The 21275-nt window shown below is 45.3% G+C and overlaps 1 protein-coding gene across 2 annotated transcripts in view; it reads right to left on the bottom strand.

Moving 5' to 3' along the window:
* Positions 1 to 18837, bottom strand: part of RAB15 (RAB15, member RAS oncogene family) — a 122567-nt gene extending 103730 nt beyond the window's left edge. The window contains exon 1 of one of the 2 annotated variants that reach the window (XM_073554171.1): positions 18287 to 18837. In XM_073554171.1, the coding sequence (XP_073410272.1) occupies positions 18287 to 18410 (124 nt within the window). In that variant the 5' untranslated portion in view covers positions 18411 to 18837. The remainder of the gene's footprint in view (positions 1 to 18286) is intronic. The other variant, XM_073554172.1, reaches the window with a different exon arrangement.
* Positions 18838 to 21275: the final 2438 nt, after the last annotated feature.

Below are 21275 nucleotides of genomic sequence, written 5' to 3'. Positions count from 1 at the left end.
CATCTACAGGGAATTTGCACCCCCTATAAATAGAACACCACAACGCAGACGGCGACAACCCTGGCACACGGTGCAAACACGTTTCCTGCAGCGGTGCTCCAGGTGCGCCGAACGTCTGTTGAGAAAATCCAATCTACACGAAGATTTCATCCATTTTAAGTTTATGCTTAGAACATACAACACTGCCCTTCACCTCTCCAAACAAACCTATTTCAACACCCTCATCATCTCACTGTCCAATAACCCGAAACGTCTCTGACACTTTTCATTCTCTACTCAACCCAAGAGTACAGGCCCCAACCACGGAGCTCCGAGCTGACGATCTGGCCAATTACTTCAAAGAAAAAATTGACCAGATCCGACAGGAAATTATCTCCAAATCCCCTCATACCATGCACTGTCCTCCCTCCCCCACTGCATCTAACTCACTCTCTGATTTTGAACCAGTCACAGAAGAAGAAGTAAGCAGGCTACTTGCATCTTCTCACCCAACTACTTGCACCAGTGACCCATTTCCGTCACATCTCCTCCAGTCCCTTTCCCCTGCTGTCACCCCTCACCTAACTAAAATATTTAACCTCTCTCTCTCTTCTGGTATTTTTCCCTCCTCATTTAAGCATGCCATCATACATCCACTACTTAAAAAACATCCCTCGACCAAAACTGTGCCGCTAACTATAGACCTGTCTCTAATCTTCCCTTCATCTCTAAACTCCTGGAACGCCTGGTCCACTCCCGTCTTATCCGCTATCTCTCAGAAAACTCTGTTCTCGACCCTCTCCAATCCGGTTTCCGCTCTTTACACTCCACTGAAACTGCCCTCACTAAAGTCTCTAATGATCTGCTAACAGCTAAATCAAATGGTCATTACTCCATGCTAATTCTCTTGGATCTCTCTGCAGCATTCGACACTGTGGATCATCAGCTCCTCCTCACTATGCTCCATTCCATTGGCCTCAAGGACACCGTTCTCTCCTGGTTCTCCTCCTATCTCTCCGACCGCTCCTTTACTGTTTCTTTTGCCGGTTCCTCCTCCTCTCACCTTCCCCTTACTGTTGGGGTTCCTCAAGGATCGGTTCTAGGCCCCCTCCTCTTCTCCTTGTACACTGCCCCTATTGGTCAAACAATCAGTAGATTTGGTTTCCAGTACCATCTCTATACTGATGACACCCAATTATACGCTTCTTCTCCTGACATCACGCCAGCCTTTCTAGAAAACACTGGCGATTGTCTAAACGCTGTGTCTAATATCATGTCCTCACTATATCTGAAACTGAACCTGTCAAAGACTGAACTCCTTGTGTTTCCTCCCGCTACTAATGTACCTATACCCGACATTGCCATTTCCGTCTGTGGTTCCACTATTACTCCCCAGCAACATGCCCGCTGTCTTGGGGTCATACTTGATTCCGAGCTTTCCTTTGCCCCCCACATTCGATCACTGGCTCGCTCTTGTCATCTGCACCTCAAAAACATTTCTAGAATTCGACCTTTTCTTACTTTTGACTCTGCAAAAACTCTTACTGTTTCTCTTATTCATTCTCGTCTCGACTATTGTAACTCTCTTCTAATCGGTCTCCCTCTTACAAAACTCTCCCCTCTCCAATCTGTCTTGAATGCTGCAGCCAGGATCATATTCCTCACCAATCGTTACACCGATGCCTCTACCTTGTGCCAGTCATTACACTGGCTACCTATCCACTCCAGAATTCAGTATAAACTTATTACCCTCACCCACAAAGCCCTCCATGGCTCAGCACCACCCTACATCTCCTCCCTTGTTTCAGTATACCACCCTACCCGCGCCCTCCGTTCTGCTGATGACCTGAGGTTGGCATCCTCAATAGTCAGAACCTCCCACTCCCGTCTCCAAGACTTTACACGTGCCGCGCCAATTCTTTGGAATGCACTTCCCAGGTCAATACGATTAGTCCCCAATCCCCACAATTTTAAGCGTGTCCTGAAAACGCATTTATTCAGACTGGCCTATCGCCTCAACACATTAACCTAACATATCCCTGTGTGGCAGAGCCAAAAGTTTTACCATAACCAGGTTCCCAGCATCATGTTCCCACATGCTTTATGCATCCATTAGCCCTCTGTGTCTGTACTGTTACACACTTAACATTATGGCTGGTCCATACAATCAGGGCAACTGTTACCACCCACCTTTCGTGTCTACCTCTTTCCTCATAGACTGTAAGCTTGCGAGCAGGGCCCTCACTCCTCTTGGTATTTGTTATAATCTACTGTATGTGATTATTTTTATGCTGTAATGTCTATTGTCTGTACAAATCCCCTCTGAAATGTAAAGTGCTGCGGAATATGTCGGCGCTATAAAAATAAAATTTATTATATTATTATTATCTACAGGGCAATAGGGACAAAAGATGTCAATTGTAATATTTAGGGTGCAAAAGTTGCCATTTATTGTCTGGTGCACCATTATTTATAGGGACAGCCATCTGGCACAATTGTTTTTAGGTTCACTTTATGGTTAGGATTTTTTTTTTTTTTTTTTTTTTTTTTTTAAGGGGGGGGGGGTTAATAGTAATTACACAATCTTTCAAGTAGCGATGGGGCACAGTAGACAGCAATAAGCAAAGTTATTAGTGGCAGAAGGTTGGGAAGTTTATGTATGTTGAAAAATAGGTTGGAAATTATGCTAGAAATGTGTTATAAACTCTGCACATGAACTGTGAAGAAGGGTACGAATATATTTCCACGGCATTAGATAAACCATGGAGCACTGGGAATCCATCATGAGAAATTGGCTTAAATTTGGCACAACATTGACATTACCTAGGACTTGAAATCCCTCAAAAATTGATGAAAAACACAAGAACATTGGTCAATATTTACCGATCAGGGGTCGTTTACTGCTGCAAAATAGTCTACTGTAAATGGACCCTTCGCAATACCTCTGTGGAGTTGTCACCAATTACAGAACTTATTGCCAACATTAGCTTTGCTTGTAAAGACAACGCCTGCTATGATGTACAACTCAAGGCAGAAACCATATTATAATCTTAACACTTAAGGCTCTATATTCTCCTTGTAAGAAGAGAGCATTAAGTTACTTAGTAAATGTCAGTTATTTGTTGACGTGAGTGCAATGCCCTTATCCAAGAGTTATTAGAGAAAGTCTTTGTCATACTTCCTATGATTCATGTTTCTAAGCGCAAGATAATACTTATATTTTATGGTAATAACACCCAACAAGAAGAACATGTCATGTTATAGCTCGACAGCCGAGACTCCAGTTACAAAATCTGTAATGGTTATATTTGGCATTCTCTTTTGCATAATTAGTGCGCGAGCAATCATCACTGATATAAAGAACCTTTATGTTGTATTTTGAGGCTTTCTACGTTGCAGGCTATAGAATAGTAATGGTGCTACAGTGGATTTATCCAACACAAAGTGGTTGACTATACTTAGAAATGTAGACTTTCTCCTAGAGAAAGCGCTACACGTGACTGACAGTTTTGGTATTGCAGGTTATGAACACTTAACATTAAAGAGCTTGGCCACTACTTTTTTATTGCTGGCCTATCCTTGGGGCAAGTGCAGATGACCGTTTATACTCTCAACCAAGAGAATCGGCCAGATTATGCAAATCACACTGATCAGAGGTCGATCACAGTGTGAGGATAGTGTGATCAGTTGCTCTCGGATGAGGAGTGCCATGGTTAGGACATGGTTAATGTCCTGTTCTCACAGGGTTAACTTTTGCCCGCCTCTCTTTGGATCTGGGAGGGGTATTTATACTCACTCCAGACTAGCATTCTCTGTCAGCTATACTGTTATTCTGGCTGTGTGTCTGACCAACCCCCCTGGTGTGCGTGTATTCTGCATTGCTTGTTTGCTTCCCGTGTATGACCCGGTCTGTTCCCTCACTCTGTACTCCGCCTCTCGTTTTGGTACTATTGTCTTCTCCGGTTCTGACCTCCTGGCTTGATTATTGTTACTCCATTACAGTTTGTCCCTATTGTACTGTCCATTGCCCGTTCCGGTTTTCTGATCTATTGCTACGTCCTGACTATTCGCTCTGTCTAACCCTTTGGTACTGCCCTGCTATCTCGTGTTTTGACCAGGCTTGATCTGGTTTCTGTCTCTGTCTATGCCCTTTGGTAACATTGTCCTGTAGTTAACTTTCTAGGAGTTTCCCTGCAGCTCCTAGCTCTGTGGAGCTTAGGCCATGCCCCCAGTAGTCACGTGCTTCAGGTCCTGGAGCATGCATCATCACCGCTGCTGCCCGCTCCACAGGTATCTTTGAGCACTGTTTTGTACTCAGGACACGCGCACTGGCTCAGTGAGCAAGAGCAATGCGGTGTTCCTGACAAGGAGAAGATGGAGAAGAAAAAATCCACTATCAGTGCGTGGAAATCGGACTTCACTCAGACGGCTTCTGCAGATTCATTGACTTGGCTGAGTGCGATTCGAACATCGGACTACACAACTCATGCAATTTTTTTCCTCGTCCCGGCTTGATCAGAGGAAAAAAAATTTTTACTTGTGCACGGTGCCATAGAACAACATTGGTCTGAGTGTGATCCAATGTTTAGTCGGATCGCACTAAAACCAAAAATATGGCCATGTGCACAAGCCTTTACTATCTGATCAGTAGGGGTGGGACACTGGATGCTCCTGCCAATCAGCTTTGACTGACGGCGGCCAGAATATTGTTGATGCGGCTAAAATACAGCAGCTCCATCAAACCTTTGGGTTTTTTTTGTAAAAGGTAGTGAAGAGCTACCAAGCAGACCTGCGGAGATGGCTCTGCTGAGTGCTCAAGGGCCGGGAATTCCATTTCCAAGGTCTACATCCACAATCTTAGGTAAGGTTAATGTATTGAAAAATTTTATAGTGTCAAGAAAACATAGCACCTGATTAATGTCATTTTGGAGGCCATTTACAAGCCACTAAGTTTTTCTAGTCCTGCACAACAATTGTAGGGGCAGGAACATAAGGAGTGTGCTGCATGAAGTAGTTTAGGTGGTCTAACATACCTAGCAGTAATTAGTGCAGTTAGATAAACATTCACCTTATTTATTGGGCTGCAATAAGTGACAGTTACAGATCTGTAGTTAATGTCTGTTTTCATCCATTGGAAAGGAACTCATTTTTTTTTAAATAATACATCCTGATCTCCTCAGAGATGCCAGAAGGTCCTCATCAAAAATGTATGGAGCTGGCTGCCATAAAATACATACAACAGGAGCAAGAGGTTTATGTTCACTGGTGTTAAAGCCTCCATCAGCAGGAACAGTTCCGTTTGACAGAGTTCTGGAGGCTGCAGCCCATCAGCGGGACACAGCATTCAGCGCTGAGAAGCAGCAGCTGTCTTTGAGACAAGCATAATTTTTATTTATTTTTCTCCTAGGCAGATTGAAAATGAGTTGTCCAATAGTAGATAACCCCTTTAAGGATTTGTCCAATTGGATGCTTCTTTGCAAAGTATGAACCTCTTGCTCTCTAGTAATATACATTGTATGATTTTTACATAATTCAATGCATTATATTGCATGAAGTACGTATTTGATCTCCTGCCAACCAGCAAGAATTGTGGCTCTGACGACCTGTTAGTTTTCCTTTAAGAACCCTCCTAATTTGTACTCATTAACATTGCATCTGTTTGAAGTCATTATCTATATAAAAGACACCTATCCACAAACTCAATCACACTCCAACCTCTCCACTATGGCCAAGATCAAAGAGCTGTCTAAAGAGTATATGCACACGTTGCGAATTTGGCTGTGGATCAGCAGCGGATTTGGCCCTGCGGATCTGCAGCAGTTTTCCATGCGGTGTACAGTACAATGTAAACCTATGGAAAACCAAATCTGCTGTGCACATGCTGCAGAAAATTCCACGCAGATTTGCTGCGGTTTGTCAATTCTTTGTGCGGAATCCGCAGCGTTTTTACACCTCTTCCATTATAGGAGTCCACTAGAGTTGTGCGAAACGGGTCGGTCAAATTCATAAGTCGCCGACTTTCGCTAAAGTCTGGTTTCATGAAACGAAACCCGACCATAGCGTGAGGTCGGCGACCAGAGCGCCAAAGTTGCGTTTCAAATGATGCTTCCAGCACCCTTTTTCAGCCAATGATGGAGGACGCACACTGTGGGCAGCGCGATGACATGGGCAGCGGTCACCACCATCTTTTAGAAGGGCATGCAAGTGATTGGCTTGCTTTGTGTGGCGTCACAGGGGCTATAAAAGGGCGTGAACACCGACCGCCATCTTACTTCTGCCGATCTTAGCATTAGGGAAGAGGTTGCTGCTGCTGATTCTGAATAAGGGAGAGCGTTAGGCAGGGAAGAAGAACAAAAAAAAAAAAAAAAAATACAGCTTCTGCTGGTAGCGATTTTCACTGTACAACACAACAGTTTGTGTGCAGTGACAGGGGAGGCTATATTTATGTGCATCAGCTCTGTTGGTTATTAGGCTGCCTTATAAGGCTCCCTGATAGCTGCATTGCTGTTTGCACACTGCTGTGCATACTGCTTTTTTAAAAGCAAAAATACTTTTCTTCCTCTTTTCTGCACAGTTACCAAGCATTCATTTTTCCACACTTTTGTGTGCAGCAGTCCTGCTTATTAGGCTGCCTGCTGCCATACTTGGACTGAGAGCATCATTGTCAGCCTCCTAAAATCTCTAGGGAGATTCAAATTCTCCCCAACACTATATACACCTTGTACCTCGTTTTACAGTACCATATAGCTGGTGGTATTTTGGGTACATTTTCCCAAAAATGAAGAGGAAGTATGGTGGAAGAGGCCGTGAACATGGGTGGGGGTTTCCAGCTGGTTCTGATGGTGGTGGTGCATCTGCTGGTAGTGGCAATAGCACCTAAGGCAGGTGTTGAGCCTGCGTCATCATCTGGCTCCACAAGGCCGCGAAGGCTCCCTTTACTGGGAGTAGGCAAACCGCTTTTAAAGCCGGAGCATCAGGAACTGGTTTTGGCTTATATTGCCGAAAGAGACTCCAGCCAATATGCCCTCCTCTTCTGAAGTTTAAAAAAATGCAAGCACTGAGTCGTTAAGTGCTGGCTCCTGATCAGGAAGAACCTCTTTCCTTGTGTCCTTCACCCCCAACAAAAGTGAATGATGCAGCAGGCCACACTTCACATTAGTCCATGTAGCTCTCTCACACATACCATGCCTGGGTTATCAAGTCAAATCGTGAATTCCCCAGTCCAAGATGGATCTGACATGGAGTGTGGGTCGCCAGCCAGGGCAGTGGGGTTAATCGGTACCGGGCCGGTGTCTCAGAGGGATGTGTCACGGTGGTGGTGACCCGGTCCGTGGCCCTGGGCATCCATGCAAAGGGGTGAATAACGTTTATAGGTGAATGATACGCGACGCCACCTGTGGTTTCTGATCAGATTGACCAGCGCTGCAGTGTCGCTTCTCTGGGACAGATGTTGTGGTGCAGCCAAGATGTAGAAGACCTGCACAGGTAGGGCGTAGTCGCAGGGCAGATGAAAGAGTTGGTAGATGGTGTGCAGTGCAGGATGTAGCAGAGCCGTGCGCCAGGCGCAGGAGAAAGTTGACAGACACAGTCGTGCATTTCCTTTACCTGTACTTGGCAAGTGCCGTCCAGGACCCAGAGTACAGATGGAGGAGTTGGTCAGCCTGGAAGCAAATTAGGAATTCTCTCTCTGCAGATAGGTAGTGTGGCCTCCGTTCTAGTGCTTATCTGAGGTACTCGCAGTACTGATTTCACTGAAGTTCCCCGGTTGACTCTCTTTTGGAACTTTCTCGTATGGCAGGCAGCCGTAGCCTTTTCCTTCTGGCTCACACACGTCGCTGCTGGGGCCTCCGAGCCTTAGTTGGGAACAGAGCATTTACAGCTGCTACTTCCTCCGGTTTCTGCTGCAGGACCGTCAGTGTCCCTACAAACTCTGAGACCGGAATCCGGACCATGCGCTCCAGCTAGGAGTGAGCCTTAACTCTGCTCATCCTCCAGCTCCCCTTCTCACGACCACACACTTCCCATTCCCTTCAGACACTGCCCTAACTTCCCTCCTCCCGACCACAGAGAGCAGCTCCTCAGCAGTCAGGTTCAGAGTTCTCCCTGCTGGCGTGGAGTGGGAACTGTGTTGTGTGTTGGTTTAACTGCTAGAGAGATCCTTCTTTGCTCCCAAGCATGACATCACACTCCCTAGGGGGAAGGTAATGCCACTGTGGCGACCGTACTCCTGAGGGCGCCACAAGTGTACTGATGCCCAGCCACTGCTAGATGATTCTGCTGGTACATTGACCCAGACCACAACATTCCCCTCGCACTCTACACAGCCAGAATCGGACCCTGATGAAACTCAGGTTCCCCTTCCCGCATACTATACCACCTTACACGGTGACAAAGAGGAAGATACAGATGAAAGTGCAGGTTCCTTGAGCAGGTGGGGGCATACTCATGGGCGACGGCACTGGCACAGGGCCCCTCATAGTACGCAAAAGTGTCTGCCAGTGGGAGGGCCCACCCACCGTCAGACACACCGCCGTACTATGAGGGGCCCTGTGCCAGTGCCAACGAGTGGGCCCCCCCGCTTGCTCAGGATCACAGCACTTGCAAAGTTGAAATACTTACCTCTCCCTGCTCCACCGCCGTGACGTCTTCCGCGTTTCCTGACAGTGACATTCTGGTCAGAGAGCGCGACGACATGACGTCTGTACGCCCTCTGCCTAAACAGTCCAAGTGCAGAGAGATGGAAGATGGGGACGAGGAGGAGTCCAGAGTACAGGGATTCCCTAGCGAGGAGACAATTGTTTTAAAGGTTGGGAGCAATTTTTGGGGAGCACTATACTCTGGAGAATGATATATGGGGCCCACCATACACTGGAGTATTCCAAAGGTGGACATCAGACACTGGAGCAGCATTTACAGGGCCCATTATACACTGGAGCATTAGAAATGGGGCCCATTATATTTGGAGCACTATTTGGGCCCATAACACAGTGGAGCTTCAACCATGGGGACCAACATATACTGTAGCATTATGTGGAGCACATCATGTAATGTACTGAACAATATATGGGACCAATGATTCTGTATGGAGAAATATATGGGCCTCATTACTCTGTATAGCGCACTAGACAGTGGCCATAATAGTGTATGGAGTAATATACTGTCCGTTTTTGGAGCTATTGGAGAATTTATAATGGATATCAGTCATGTGATGTAAGTAGTGAAGTATTTTTCATTGTACTATACCGCTATTTCTCTGCTGTATCAGAGGATGATGAACTGTGGCATTTGTTAAAGGAGCCCATTGACACTCTTTGGCCCTGGGCCCACGAAAATCTGGAGCCAGCCCTACCCCTCCCCCCACAAGTTTAGCCAAAACCCCCAATTTTCAATGCCTAACAATGCCTATTATTATAAAGTAAATTAAGGTTGACAAGCTTAAGTAATAAGAATTGATGTTTTTGGCATTAAAATGGGCACTGCAGGTGTGTTTCCTGTTCTCCACTCACTGCCGACTTTTCTTCCCCATTGACTTGCATTGGGTTTCGTGTTTCAGTCGGACCTTCGACTTTTCACGATAATCGGCCGATTGCGTTCGACCCGACTTTTGCGAAAGTCGGGTTTCATGAAACCCGACTCGACCCGAAAAAAGCCAAAGTCACTCATCTCTAGAGTCCTCAAGTGTAAAAACGCAGGTGAAATCCGCACAAAATCCGCAGGAAATCTTCACTAAATCCACAGGTAAAACGCCGGTCATTTTACCTGCGGATTCAGCTGCGGATACCAGGGACAAAAATTGTAGACCTGCACAAGGCTGGGATGGGCTACAGGACAATAGTCAAGCAGCTTGGTGAGAAGGCAACAACTGTTGGCATAACTATTAGAAAATGGAAGAAACACAAGACGACTGTCAAGTTTCCTTGGTCTGGGACTCCATGCAAGATCTCACCTCGTGAGGTAAGGATGATTCTGAGAATGGTCAGGAATCAGCCCAGAACTACATGGGAGGACCTGATCAATTACCTGAGGAGAGCTGAGACCACAGTCTCAAACTTAGACATTTGTATCACACTACACTGTCATGGATTAAAATCATGCAGAGCACACTAAGTCCCCCTGCTCGTGCCAGCACATGTCCAGACCCTTTTGAAGTTCAACAGTGACCATCTGGATGATCCAGAGGAGGCATGGAAGAGGGTCAAAATATAATTTTTGTTATCAACTCAACGTGTCTGGAGTAACCCCAACAACACTGTCCTAATCGTGAAGCATTATACTTTGGTGGTGTTTTCTGCAAAGGGGACAGGATGACTGCACCATATTTTAGAGAGGATGAATGCGGTCATGTATGGCGAGATTTTGGCCAACAACCTCCTTCCTTCAGTAAGAGCATTGAAGATGGGTCGTGATTGGGTCTTCCATCATGACAATGACCCGAAACACACGGCCATAGCAACTAAGGAGTGGCTCTGAAAGGTCGGGGGTCACACTTGCGAGGAACTCGCACGAGTCTCGCATCTCAACACCCAGCACTCGGACCGGAGTAGCTTTCAGTAGGCATAGAAATACATGCAGACGCACACTCTGGTCCCAAGTGACGGTGGCAGTGCCGGATATTGAGATGCGAGACTCGTGCGAGTTTCTCGCAAGTGTGACCACGGCCTAAGAAGCATTTCAAGGTCCTGGAGCGGCCTAACCAGTCTCCAGACCTGAACCCAACATAAAAGTTTGTGAGGGAGCTGAAACTCAATGTTGCCCAGCAACAGTCCCAAAACCTGAAAGATCTGGAGAAGATCTGTATGGAGGAGTGGGCCAAAATCCCTACTGCAGTGTGTGCAAACTTGGTCACGAGCCACAGGAAACGTCTGACCTCTGTAATTGCAAACAAAGGTTTCTGTACCTAATAAGGCTAGTTTCACACTAGCGTTTCTGCCGTCTGCGCATGGCCGCTGATAAGCCCCGCCCTCTGCCGCGCCTCTCCTGACATCAACGCCTATTATCGCACATGGCCGCATGCAATCTGCGCATCCCATCTTTAATATAGGGTGCGCAGACCGTGAGCTGACCGTGCGCTAGTAGGATTTTTGAGAGTGCTGCGCACTTTTGAAGGATGCGCCGAGCGCGCCAAAATGCAACATGCTGCGTTCGGCGCACACCGGTGCACCTACAAAAGTGCACAGCGCACTCAAAAATCCTACTAGCGCACGGGCAGCGCACAGTCTGCGCACCCTATATTAAAGATAGGGTGCGCAGATCGCATGTGGCCATGTGCGATAATAGGCGGTGATGTCAGGAGGGGGCGGGGTTTATCGTCGGCCGTGCGCAGACGCAGAAACGCTTGTGTGAAACTAGCCTAAGTTATGTTTTTCTATTGTATCAAATACTTATTTCACGCAATAAAAATACAGTTTAATTATTTAAAAATTGTACAATTTATTCTTAGATTCAGTCTCTCACAGTTGAAATGAACCTACGATAAAAATTACAGACCTCTCCATTCTTTGTAGTTGGGAAAACTTGCAAAATCAACAGTGTATCAAATACTTACCGCATTTTCCCCACTGTATATTGTCTCATCCAACTTGGGTCAACATATGTTTTATGATGAGGCTCAATTGTTAAAAGATTCTTCACATGCAGTCAGTGATACTATTACTACATTTACTCCACATATTGTATAATGCATTAATGAACAACAACAAATATCTGATACCCGATTCAAGGTCTATTTTTTTTTTATTCCTTCATCTAACCCTGGTAAAACTGAAGTGAAGTCACAAAAACTACAAATTTCAGATGTTACGTTGACATCACCAACTTGACATATTGATATTGGCAGTTGCTGAAAACAATGGATCCTTCCTGCCAACTCACATAACCACCTGGTGTGGTGACCTCATCTCTGTACGAAAAGCTATACTTTGCTGTTTGCGATAGTCCAGAGTCCATTCAGAGGCTGCTGTAAAAAATACAGCCTGTATAAACTTATTGATTGTGAAGCAAACTACCCAGGCAGCCATTCCGACAATATGGATCCCATATGACAGATTTATTTCAGTAGTTTCAGTGACCGTTCCAGATCTGAATCACCTTTGTGAAAATGGGAGCACGTGGTGCAGAAATCACACCATCCAGATTTGTTGAAAAGTCTGCAGCAAATCTGATATGGGTGAACAACCTCCAAACTGTATAGTCTTAATTGGGCAGTATTCTAAGCCGGCCATACACATTAGGATGGCTGTCGGCCGAATGATGCTTTGGCTGATCTTTTGGTTGACAGTCATCTCAGCCGACTCTCCCATACACAGGAGCGCTCATTCGGCCGAGCAAATCTGTGTTCCCTCTGAGAAAGCTGCCGACTGATACTTTGGCCGGTGGCTTATTTCGGGAAGAACAATGCGATCGGCAGTCTGAAATTGGAGATGCTCGATTTCGATATCACTCCCAACCATCAGTCGGCTGGCGCCGCCACACACATCAGACCATCAGCGAAACAGTTGATATCGGCGAGATCAGCTGACATTTGCATATGTATGCGGGCCTCAAGATTCTGCATTCTGAGTTCTATTTTGTTATTACTATATGAATTTAACAGAAAAACTATAAATCTAAACTATGATGGTGTGGCACAAAACCCCGCAACCTCCTTGAAAAAGCATTTTTCGAATACTTGGTAGCAGTATATTTCTAAAAGTATAAATTTATTTTTTTGCAGAAATGCATCTTGCTATAGTTCTGCATGACTGCACTCTTTATTCCTGCACAGCAGGTGAATGAGACAGTTATTAAGCAGAGATAACGGTATAAGGCCACATTCAGTATCTCACAGCAGTATCTGTAAGCCGAAACCAGGAGTGGAACAATCAGAGGAAAAGTATAATAGAAACACATCTGCACTTCTGGATTTATCACCCACAACTGGTTTTGGCTTACACATACTGCTGGAAAATACTGACCACATACTGAGCATGTGAACGTGGCCCAAGGGATACAATACCAAAACCAATGCTCTGTACCAACATATTATGGAAATCATTAAGGCCCACCGAGGTTGGACCTCCACCATGTGATGTATATGGCATCAATTATCGGATGGGAATACCTATTAAGACTGGATTCAGATAAGCAATTTAGTGATTAGCGAACAGGCTCGGATAAAGTGTGATCCAAGCATGCTCGAGGAGTAATTGAGCATTTCCGCGTGCTCGAGTACTATGCTCTAGTTGCCGCGGCTGCATGTCTCATAGCTGTTCAACAGCCGAAAAACACATGCAGGGATAGCCCATTTGTTAGGCAATCCTTGCATGTTAATTGCAATTTATCCGTAAAAAATGGATGCCATACAGATGCAATCAGATTTGTTTTCTGCGCTCAGATTTGAATGGGCTAATCTCATCCAAAATACAGAAGACACTGGAGCATTCTGTGTTTTTCATCACAAGGACTCAGTCCACGTGAAGACAAATTTTCCATCTGAACAGTCCTATTAAAATAACTTGGTCAGCGCTATCCAGTTTTAGCATGGACAGCACATATTACTTGTTTAAACAAGTCCTAGATGTGAAAACTTTTTCAACGGTATTCACTGATGATTTTCTGGAACATGGCCTGTTAATCAAATACCTTTTTGCCATAGCACAGACACTAATGAAGACCTCTCTTGCAAAGACACGTAGTGACGGCATTTGGCTAAATTATATGAGTCTTCTTGTTAGCAAATGATCAAGTTCTCAGAGCTTCAATTTATATTTCCAGCACGCTTTTTTTTTAGCAGACTTAAAAGATTAAAAAAAAAAAAAATTAAGAAAAAAAAGGGAACACGTCGCCAAAAAGAACCCCGGAGGGGAGAAAAAAAAAGTGGCTCCTAATAAAAACGGTCAGTGTGAATAAATAATTGCCGGTTTGCACCAAACCTGGCAAGAGACAATGTTACTACTGAAAATAGGGGTATGGTTGTACAAGTCCTAGTAATACAGTAACAATTAGACCTATTTTATATAATTGTCCTGACAGGTATGCATAAGGCTAGTTTCACACTAGCGTTTATGAGCGCAGCGACGGCCTGCGCACGGCCGCCGCTAAGCCCCGCCCCCTGCCGCGCCTCCGCCGGTAGCTCCGCCCACCGGCGCATGACGCTGCATGCGCCCCCTATCTTTATCACTGGGGGCGCAGGCCATGCGCAGTATGCGTTTGGCGGCGCATGCGTCCTTTTGACGGTGCGCCGACCTGCGCCAAACGCAACCTGCTGCAGTTTGGTTGCGTCAGCGCACCGTTAAAAAGGCGCATGCGCCGCCAAACGCCTACTGCGCACGGCCTGCGCCCCCTGTGATAAAGATAGGGGACGCAGGGCGCATGCAGCGTCATGCGCCGGTGGGCGGAGCTACCGGCGGAGGCGCGGCAGGGGCGGGGCTTAGCGGCGGCCGTGCGCAGGCCGTCGCTGCACTCATAAACGCTAGTGTGAAACTAGCCTAAGACTTGGTTTGAAAGCCCTAGAAACTTTAGTGATCAGATTCAGGCCAGATTCACTCATCTGCGAGTCCTGGTTTGAATACGGGCCGTGATGCAAGGACTGACCATGGATGTCTGGACCTAAACAAACATATGCCTACGAGGCTCGAGTTTGGGTTGAGAGTCCCATGGCCAGTCTGTGTGTTATTCTGTGTGAGAATATATGGGAAACCTTTTTTCTGATTTGTGCAGCTCAAACTTCCAACAGCATGAATTAGATACTCCTGGCTGCACGATTATCTATTTTTCTCCAAAACACTGTTTTAGAGAAAAACTTTAAAAAAATCTGTCTGGGGATCATAGCCAGAGACTCGCATGCACATAAGGGATAAACCTGTCAATCACATGCAGAAGTTCTGCAAAGAGTTGGACGGGGGCGTAGACCAACTAATCTGGTTTCCGGATATGGTCCCCAGCCGGATCTTTAAGGCTAAACCACTCAAATTCCAAAGCGTTTCAGAAAAAAAATATACCTGGCTGCAAATCACGCAGAGAGGATCTGTTCCATGTTGCCTGCAGTTTGGGCAGCATGAATCAGCTAGCGATATATTCTTCTGTAGCGCCACAAGAGAAAGAAAGCATTAACATTTTTGATACAGGAAAGATGTATATCTTTGTACGGTGTTAGCCAGTAGACAGAAAAATATTCAGGATTGAGAGTCCTCAGTGGTTGATACCTTTTAATGGCTAACTGAAAACATGGTAACACATTGCAAGCTTTCGAGACTACTCAGGTCTCTTCATCAGGCTAGACTAATACAAAATCTGAAGTCACATTTATGCACAATACAACACAGAAAAAATGCAATAGATAAGACAAGTGATGTGAAGCAGAACTATCAATATGGGAGAGGGAGAAACATAAATATAAACATTGGACCAGTTCATAGATAAGGAGTCCGGACTCCTTATCTATGAACTGGTCCAATGTTTATATTTATGTTTCTCCCTCTCCCATATTGATAGTTCTGCTTCACATCACTTGTCTTATCTATTGCATTTTTTCTAGGCTGTATTGTGCATAAATATGTGACTTCAGATTTTGTATTAGTCTAGCCTGATGAAGAGACCCGAGTAGTCTCGAAAGCTTGCAATTTGTTACCATGTTTTCAGTTAGCCATTAAAAGGTATCAACCACTGAGGACTCTCAATCCCTAACATTTTTGCAAATTTAGATCAATGCTCTGGGTAAGGGTGCAGTCAGATGATCTTAGAAATTGGATGGAGATGGGAACACAATGCTCGGACTGGCCGGCGGCTCGCCTGACCCAACCTTGACAGCTTCATTTATTTCTATGCAGCTGTCACGCTCTGATTGGTAGAGCCGCCTTCCAGTCCGTGCTCGGTGATCCAATCTCGGCCCGATTTATATGGCCGTCTGACAACGCCCGGTCTGCCATAGCGAAAGACTCTTTGCAGCCTCTTTCTACACTTCTAGATGAGGGTCGTGAACGGCGAATCTTTCTCCGGTGTCTCAGAAGTAAAACTGCCATATGCATTAGGCTAGGTTCACATTGCGTTAGGGCATCCGTTTAACGGATCCGTTACATTTTGACATCTTTAGTGACCTAGCGCTTACGGTATGCGTTAACGCTAGGTAGCGCTCAGGTACCATGCGCTACCTAGCGTTAGCCCATACAGTTCTATGCACAGCGAACGGGTCCGTTCGCTGTGCGTTACTGCCAACACACCCAAAAACACTGCATGCAGCGCCCGAGGGTGCGTCATGAATTAACGCATACTTTCTAACGCATGCCGATTTTGGCATGCGTTAGTATCATTGCGGGCAATGGGTGCGTTAATGGATCCGTTACATAGCGTTAGTGCCGCTATGTAACGGATCCGTCAGCGCATTGCCCCCTAACGCAGTGTGAACTCAGCCTTAGGCTATGTGCCCACGTTTAATTTTTGGTGAGATTTCTTAAGCTGCATATTTTTGGAAAAAAAAATTCAAGTAAACTTCTATTTAACGGGTGCAGAAAAATCAGCAACATCAAATACTCATCGTGGAAACGTAGCCTTAAACGGTCGTCCAAACCTGTTGTTTTGAGAGGGATTAGTCCACCATCAAATGTCTACTAGATTTTATGACATTCTTTTGGCAAGTAGCCAACAGAGTAAAAGCAAAAAATAAAAAGGACCGGGTATGTGCAATTTCAACAGGCTCAATTTGAAAGGAGTCACTGTTACAAGTAGAGTTGAGCGAAACAGGTCGGTCAGATTCAAAAGTCGCCGACTTTTGCCAAAGTCTGGTTTCATGAAACGAAACCCGACCACAGTGTGAAGTTGGCTATGCGGTTGGCGACCCAAGCGTCAAAGTCGGGTTTCGCCGAATGCTTGCACGTGACTTTTTTCAGCCAATGAGAGAAGCGTAGCGTAGCGGGAGAGGGAGAGAGAGATTTTGCCGCCTCTGGGGTTAAAATTCATGCCAGGTGTGTTTACAGTCCTCCATTCACTGCCGACTTTTCTCCCCATTGACTTGCATTGGGTTTCACGACTTTTCCCTATAGTCTGCCGATTTCGTTCGACTCGACTTTTGAGAAAGTCGGGTTTCATGAAACCCGACTAGACCCTAAGAAAGGCAAAGTCGCTCATCTCTAGTTACAAGCTTTTGCCAGTGGCTTCCCTTTCACCATGCAGGTCTATGGAGAAGTCTGACCTGTTGGTTGGCTGAGTGAGCCATTGGCTGGCAGCGATTAAAAAAAGGTGTATGCACAATTTTAGGGTGTCTTAGGCTACTTTCACACTAGCGTCGTGTGACGTACGTCGCAATGCGCCGTTTTGGAGAAAAAACGCATCGTGCAAAGTTGCCCGCAGGATGCGTTTTTCTCCTTAGACTTACATTAGCGACGCATTGCGACGGGCCCGTACCGACGCAAGTGTGAAAGCAGCCTTAGAAGGGTCTTCCTTTTCTGATAGTCTCTTTAACCATAACCTTATGAGTAGTAAAATTATAGACTCCACCTAGAGATTACATCTGTCTGTAGACGGATTTCTATGGCAATGAGAGAGATGTAAATTAACAAATTGGTTCTACTAATAGTAAAGATTCTCATCCTAACATATTGGGGGAATAGTTTAAGCCATAAATCCTATTCCTTTCTATCCGGGTTCTTAAGGGTAAAGTACATGATGTCATGGAGGAGGAATTCCAGGCACAGGCAGGAGGTGATCAATAGTAAGGTCTCAGCCCTCAATGTACACAATTAGCCCAGTTACAATACAATTGTTGATTAGTGTCTGGATTTAAACAAGCCTTGTTATTAGCAGCCGTATTATTAAACTAGGTTCTCCTATCAGACTAAAGTCCAATTCATTTACTGTGGGGGCGATCGTCTGAGCCGTTCTTTTACATGAAGGAGATAATTTACTAAAGACATGAACTAAATTTCACAGGAAAAAATAAATAAAATTCTTGTAACAAAAACTAAACTGCTATTCTCCAAAATGGGGTTTACAGGAACAGTCACTGTTTGCGCTACATTCATTGTCAGGATTGAAACAATGAATAAAACAATTGTATCTACAGACATAAACATTTCCCTGCACTTTGTACAAGGGAGTTCTTTATTTTGGAACAATCAATAAAATCATTGCAAGAAAAGACTTCCAGACATAAAAACAGGCATGCAAAAATATAAAATTATATATTATTACTGAATGCAATACATTAAAAAAATTAGGATTGGTCTAGAAGGGTATATGTCATAGCGTGCGATGGATGCAGGTCTGAACATAAACACTATAACCCTGCTCATCACCATCTGATGCTTCCCAGAAGGACAAAAAACAAACATCTTACCTATTGTTGAGATATGAGAAGGGTGAAATTCATTGTCTGTGAATCTGCAGAGCAAACATGTTTTTCCAACCCCAGAGTCCCCAATGAGAAGTAATCTGAATAGCACATCATATTGTTTGGCCATTGTGTGTCTGCTAGCAGCCTGTGCACATAGACAGTGAGTAGCAAGGGAAGGGAGGAGGCTGGAGTCAATCAGGAGGTTCCCTGCTCTCCCTCCATGGCTGATGTTTCTTCTTAAAGGGATTAGCCCTGGAACCTCTCCTTAAATCATAAAGAGAAGCAGGATGTGGATTTTTTTTTTTTATTCCTGCTTCTCTGAGTCTTTACAAAATGCACAGAGACTTGTGTGAAATAACCAGATGGTAGATCTGCTATCAAAATGGTTTTGGAGGAGGAGGGAGAAGCAGCCAGGCTCCACCTTATGCAGTAGCCTGAATTAGGAGAGGCTGATGTGCACACCTCCAGCTCCCCAGACACAACTGCTGGGGGGGTGTGGAGGAATGGCCAGACAGGTGGAATGATGATGGAGCTGTCTTCTGTTGCCAGCAAGTGGTACTGAGCTATTTCCTGCTGCTCACACATTCCTGCTTTTTTACATCATAGGTTTCAATGACTGAGTCATGCTGAGAACCTGTCAAGCTGGTTTCCAGGGTTAGAAATTTAGTAAAATGATATTGATTAGACCTCACATAAGGAAAGAAATTGTTACTGGAAACTGATATATGTATTGGGCCAGGGTTTAATGCCTCTTTCATTTCTGCTTTTCTTTCCTTGATTGCTTATCAGAATTCTTACGGCTCATTCTCTTTTTTTTTTGTTTATATATATATATATATGTATGAGAAAAACAAACCGAATTTCTTCAGTGTTTTTGATCCAAGTTTGATAAGGATGAGATTTTGATGTTGCAGAATTTCTACACCTATTTAAAGTAGGTTACTTACATTGTGTTTGTGTGCGTTCTTTTATATTCTTTTTGGTGTATCATAAAGCTGCTTTTGTTTTTGATACATCCTGGCACTGGCTTTGATAACTTTATTGACATACTAAGGTGCGGATTAGATGCGTTTTTGATGCGTTTCCACACCCAAAACACACGTGCATTTTTTCTACCTGCGGAATTTCCACCCTTAATGAAAGTCTTGTAAGTAGAGTTGAGCGACTTTTGGTTTTTTAGGGTCGCGTTTCGTTTCGTGAAACCCGACTTTTCCAAAAGTCGGGTCGAGCAAGATCGTCCGATTATAGGGAAAAGTCGGGGTCGTCCCAAAACACGAAACCCAATGTAAGTCAATTGGGAATAAAAGTCGGCACTGAGAGGAGGACAGGAAACACACCTACAGTGCCCATTTGAATGCCAAAAGCATCAATTCTTCTTACTTAAGCTTGTCAACCTTAATTAACTAAATAATACAAGTTACGCACTGAAAAATGGGGGTTATTTGGCTACAGACTGTGGGGGGGGAGGGCTGGCTCCAGGTTTTCATGTGCCCTGGGCGAAAGAGCGCCCCTTTAACACATACCACAACTCATCATGCTCCGATACGGCAGAGAAATAGCGGTATAGTACAATGAAAAATACTTCACTTTTTACATCTCATGACGAGGCCCATCTATTTCTCCATACAGAATCATTGGTCCCATATAATGTTTGAAACAGTATATGATGAGCTCCACATAATGCTACAGTATATGTTGGTCCCCATGGATGAAGCTCCACTGTCTTATGGGCCCAAATAATGCTCCAAGCATAATGGGCCCCATTTCTAATGCTCTAGTGTATAATGGGCCCTGTAAATGCTGCTCCAGTGTCTGATGTCCACCTTTGGAATGTTCCAGTGTATGGTGGGCCCCATCTATCATTCTCCAGAGTATAGTGCTCCCCAAAAATTGCTGTCCCAACATTGAAAACAATCAAATAAGTCTCCTCGCTAGGGAATCCCTGTACTTGTCTGGACTCCTCGTCGTCCCCATCTTCCATCTCACTGCACAGTATTTCAACTTTGCAAGTGCTGTGATCCTGGGCAAGCAGGGGGGGCCCACTCGTTGGCGACGGCACTGGCACAGGGCCCCTGATAGTACGGTGGTGTGTCTGATGGCGGGTGGGCCGAACCTGCACTTTCATCTGCAGCTTCCTCTTTGTCACCGTGTAAGATGGAACTGTATATGGGAAGGGTAACCTGAGTTTCATCAGGGTCAGATTCAGGTCGTGTAGCGTGCGAGGGGAATGTAGTGGTCTGGGTCAATGTACCAGCAGATTCATCGAGCAATGGCTGGGCATCAGTGCACTTGTGTCGCCCCCAGGAGTACGGTCGCCACAGTGGCATTACCTTCTTCCTAGGGAGTGTGATGTCATGCTTGGGAGCAACGAAGGATCTCTCTAGCAGGTTAACTGATTGGGAGGCGTTATTCCCACGAGTCATGACCCTCCAAACAGCGTTCATGAAGGCAAAGTGTTTGTTTTACGTGGGCAGTATGGTTGCAAAGCTGAACCTTAAAGGAATGTCCAGAAGGGCACCACCAGGAGTAGAGCCTACGGTTAAATTCGACTCCACCTGGGAAACCTCAACCATGCCAGCTACAGAACAGATGCACACATTGCAAGCTTAATTCCGTTAACGAACGAGACTCCGTCATGCCCCGCGGTCCGAGTCTGGCTTACTAGAGGGACACGTGAGGCTCTGGCACATGAGATTGGCCAATAACTGGTGTGTCATGCCCTTACATGTCCGTGGCTGCATGTGCGCTACACTGAAAAGGCCAGCGTTTGTCGCTTACAGGTGCAGATAACCCGCTGAACAACGTTAGTGATGGGGATCACTGATTACAATTATTACCCGCGAACAATGATTTCCCAGTAAGTGCAGGTCAACCGCAGTTCCGGAATTAGGCCTAACCGTCATTCCTGAAAAAATGAAAAACTTACGTGTGCAAACCACAGGTGCTGTAGCTTGCTTAACAGCTCGCCAGCCGTTCTCACGCCCAGTATGGA

This window comes from Dendrobates tinctorius, unplaced genomic scaffold (assembly GCF_039654945.1).
Source record: "Dendrobates tinctorius isolate UK_male_01 unplaced genomic scaffold, ASM3965494v1 ptg000208l, whole genome shotgun sequence".
In the NCBI taxonomy this organism is placed as follows: Eukaryota; Metazoa; Chordata; class Amphibia; order Anura; family Dendrobatidae; genus Dendrobates; species Dendrobates tinctorius.
Note: the sequence above shows the minus strand (reverse complement) of the source record. Positions and strands in the feature narration are given on the sequence as shown.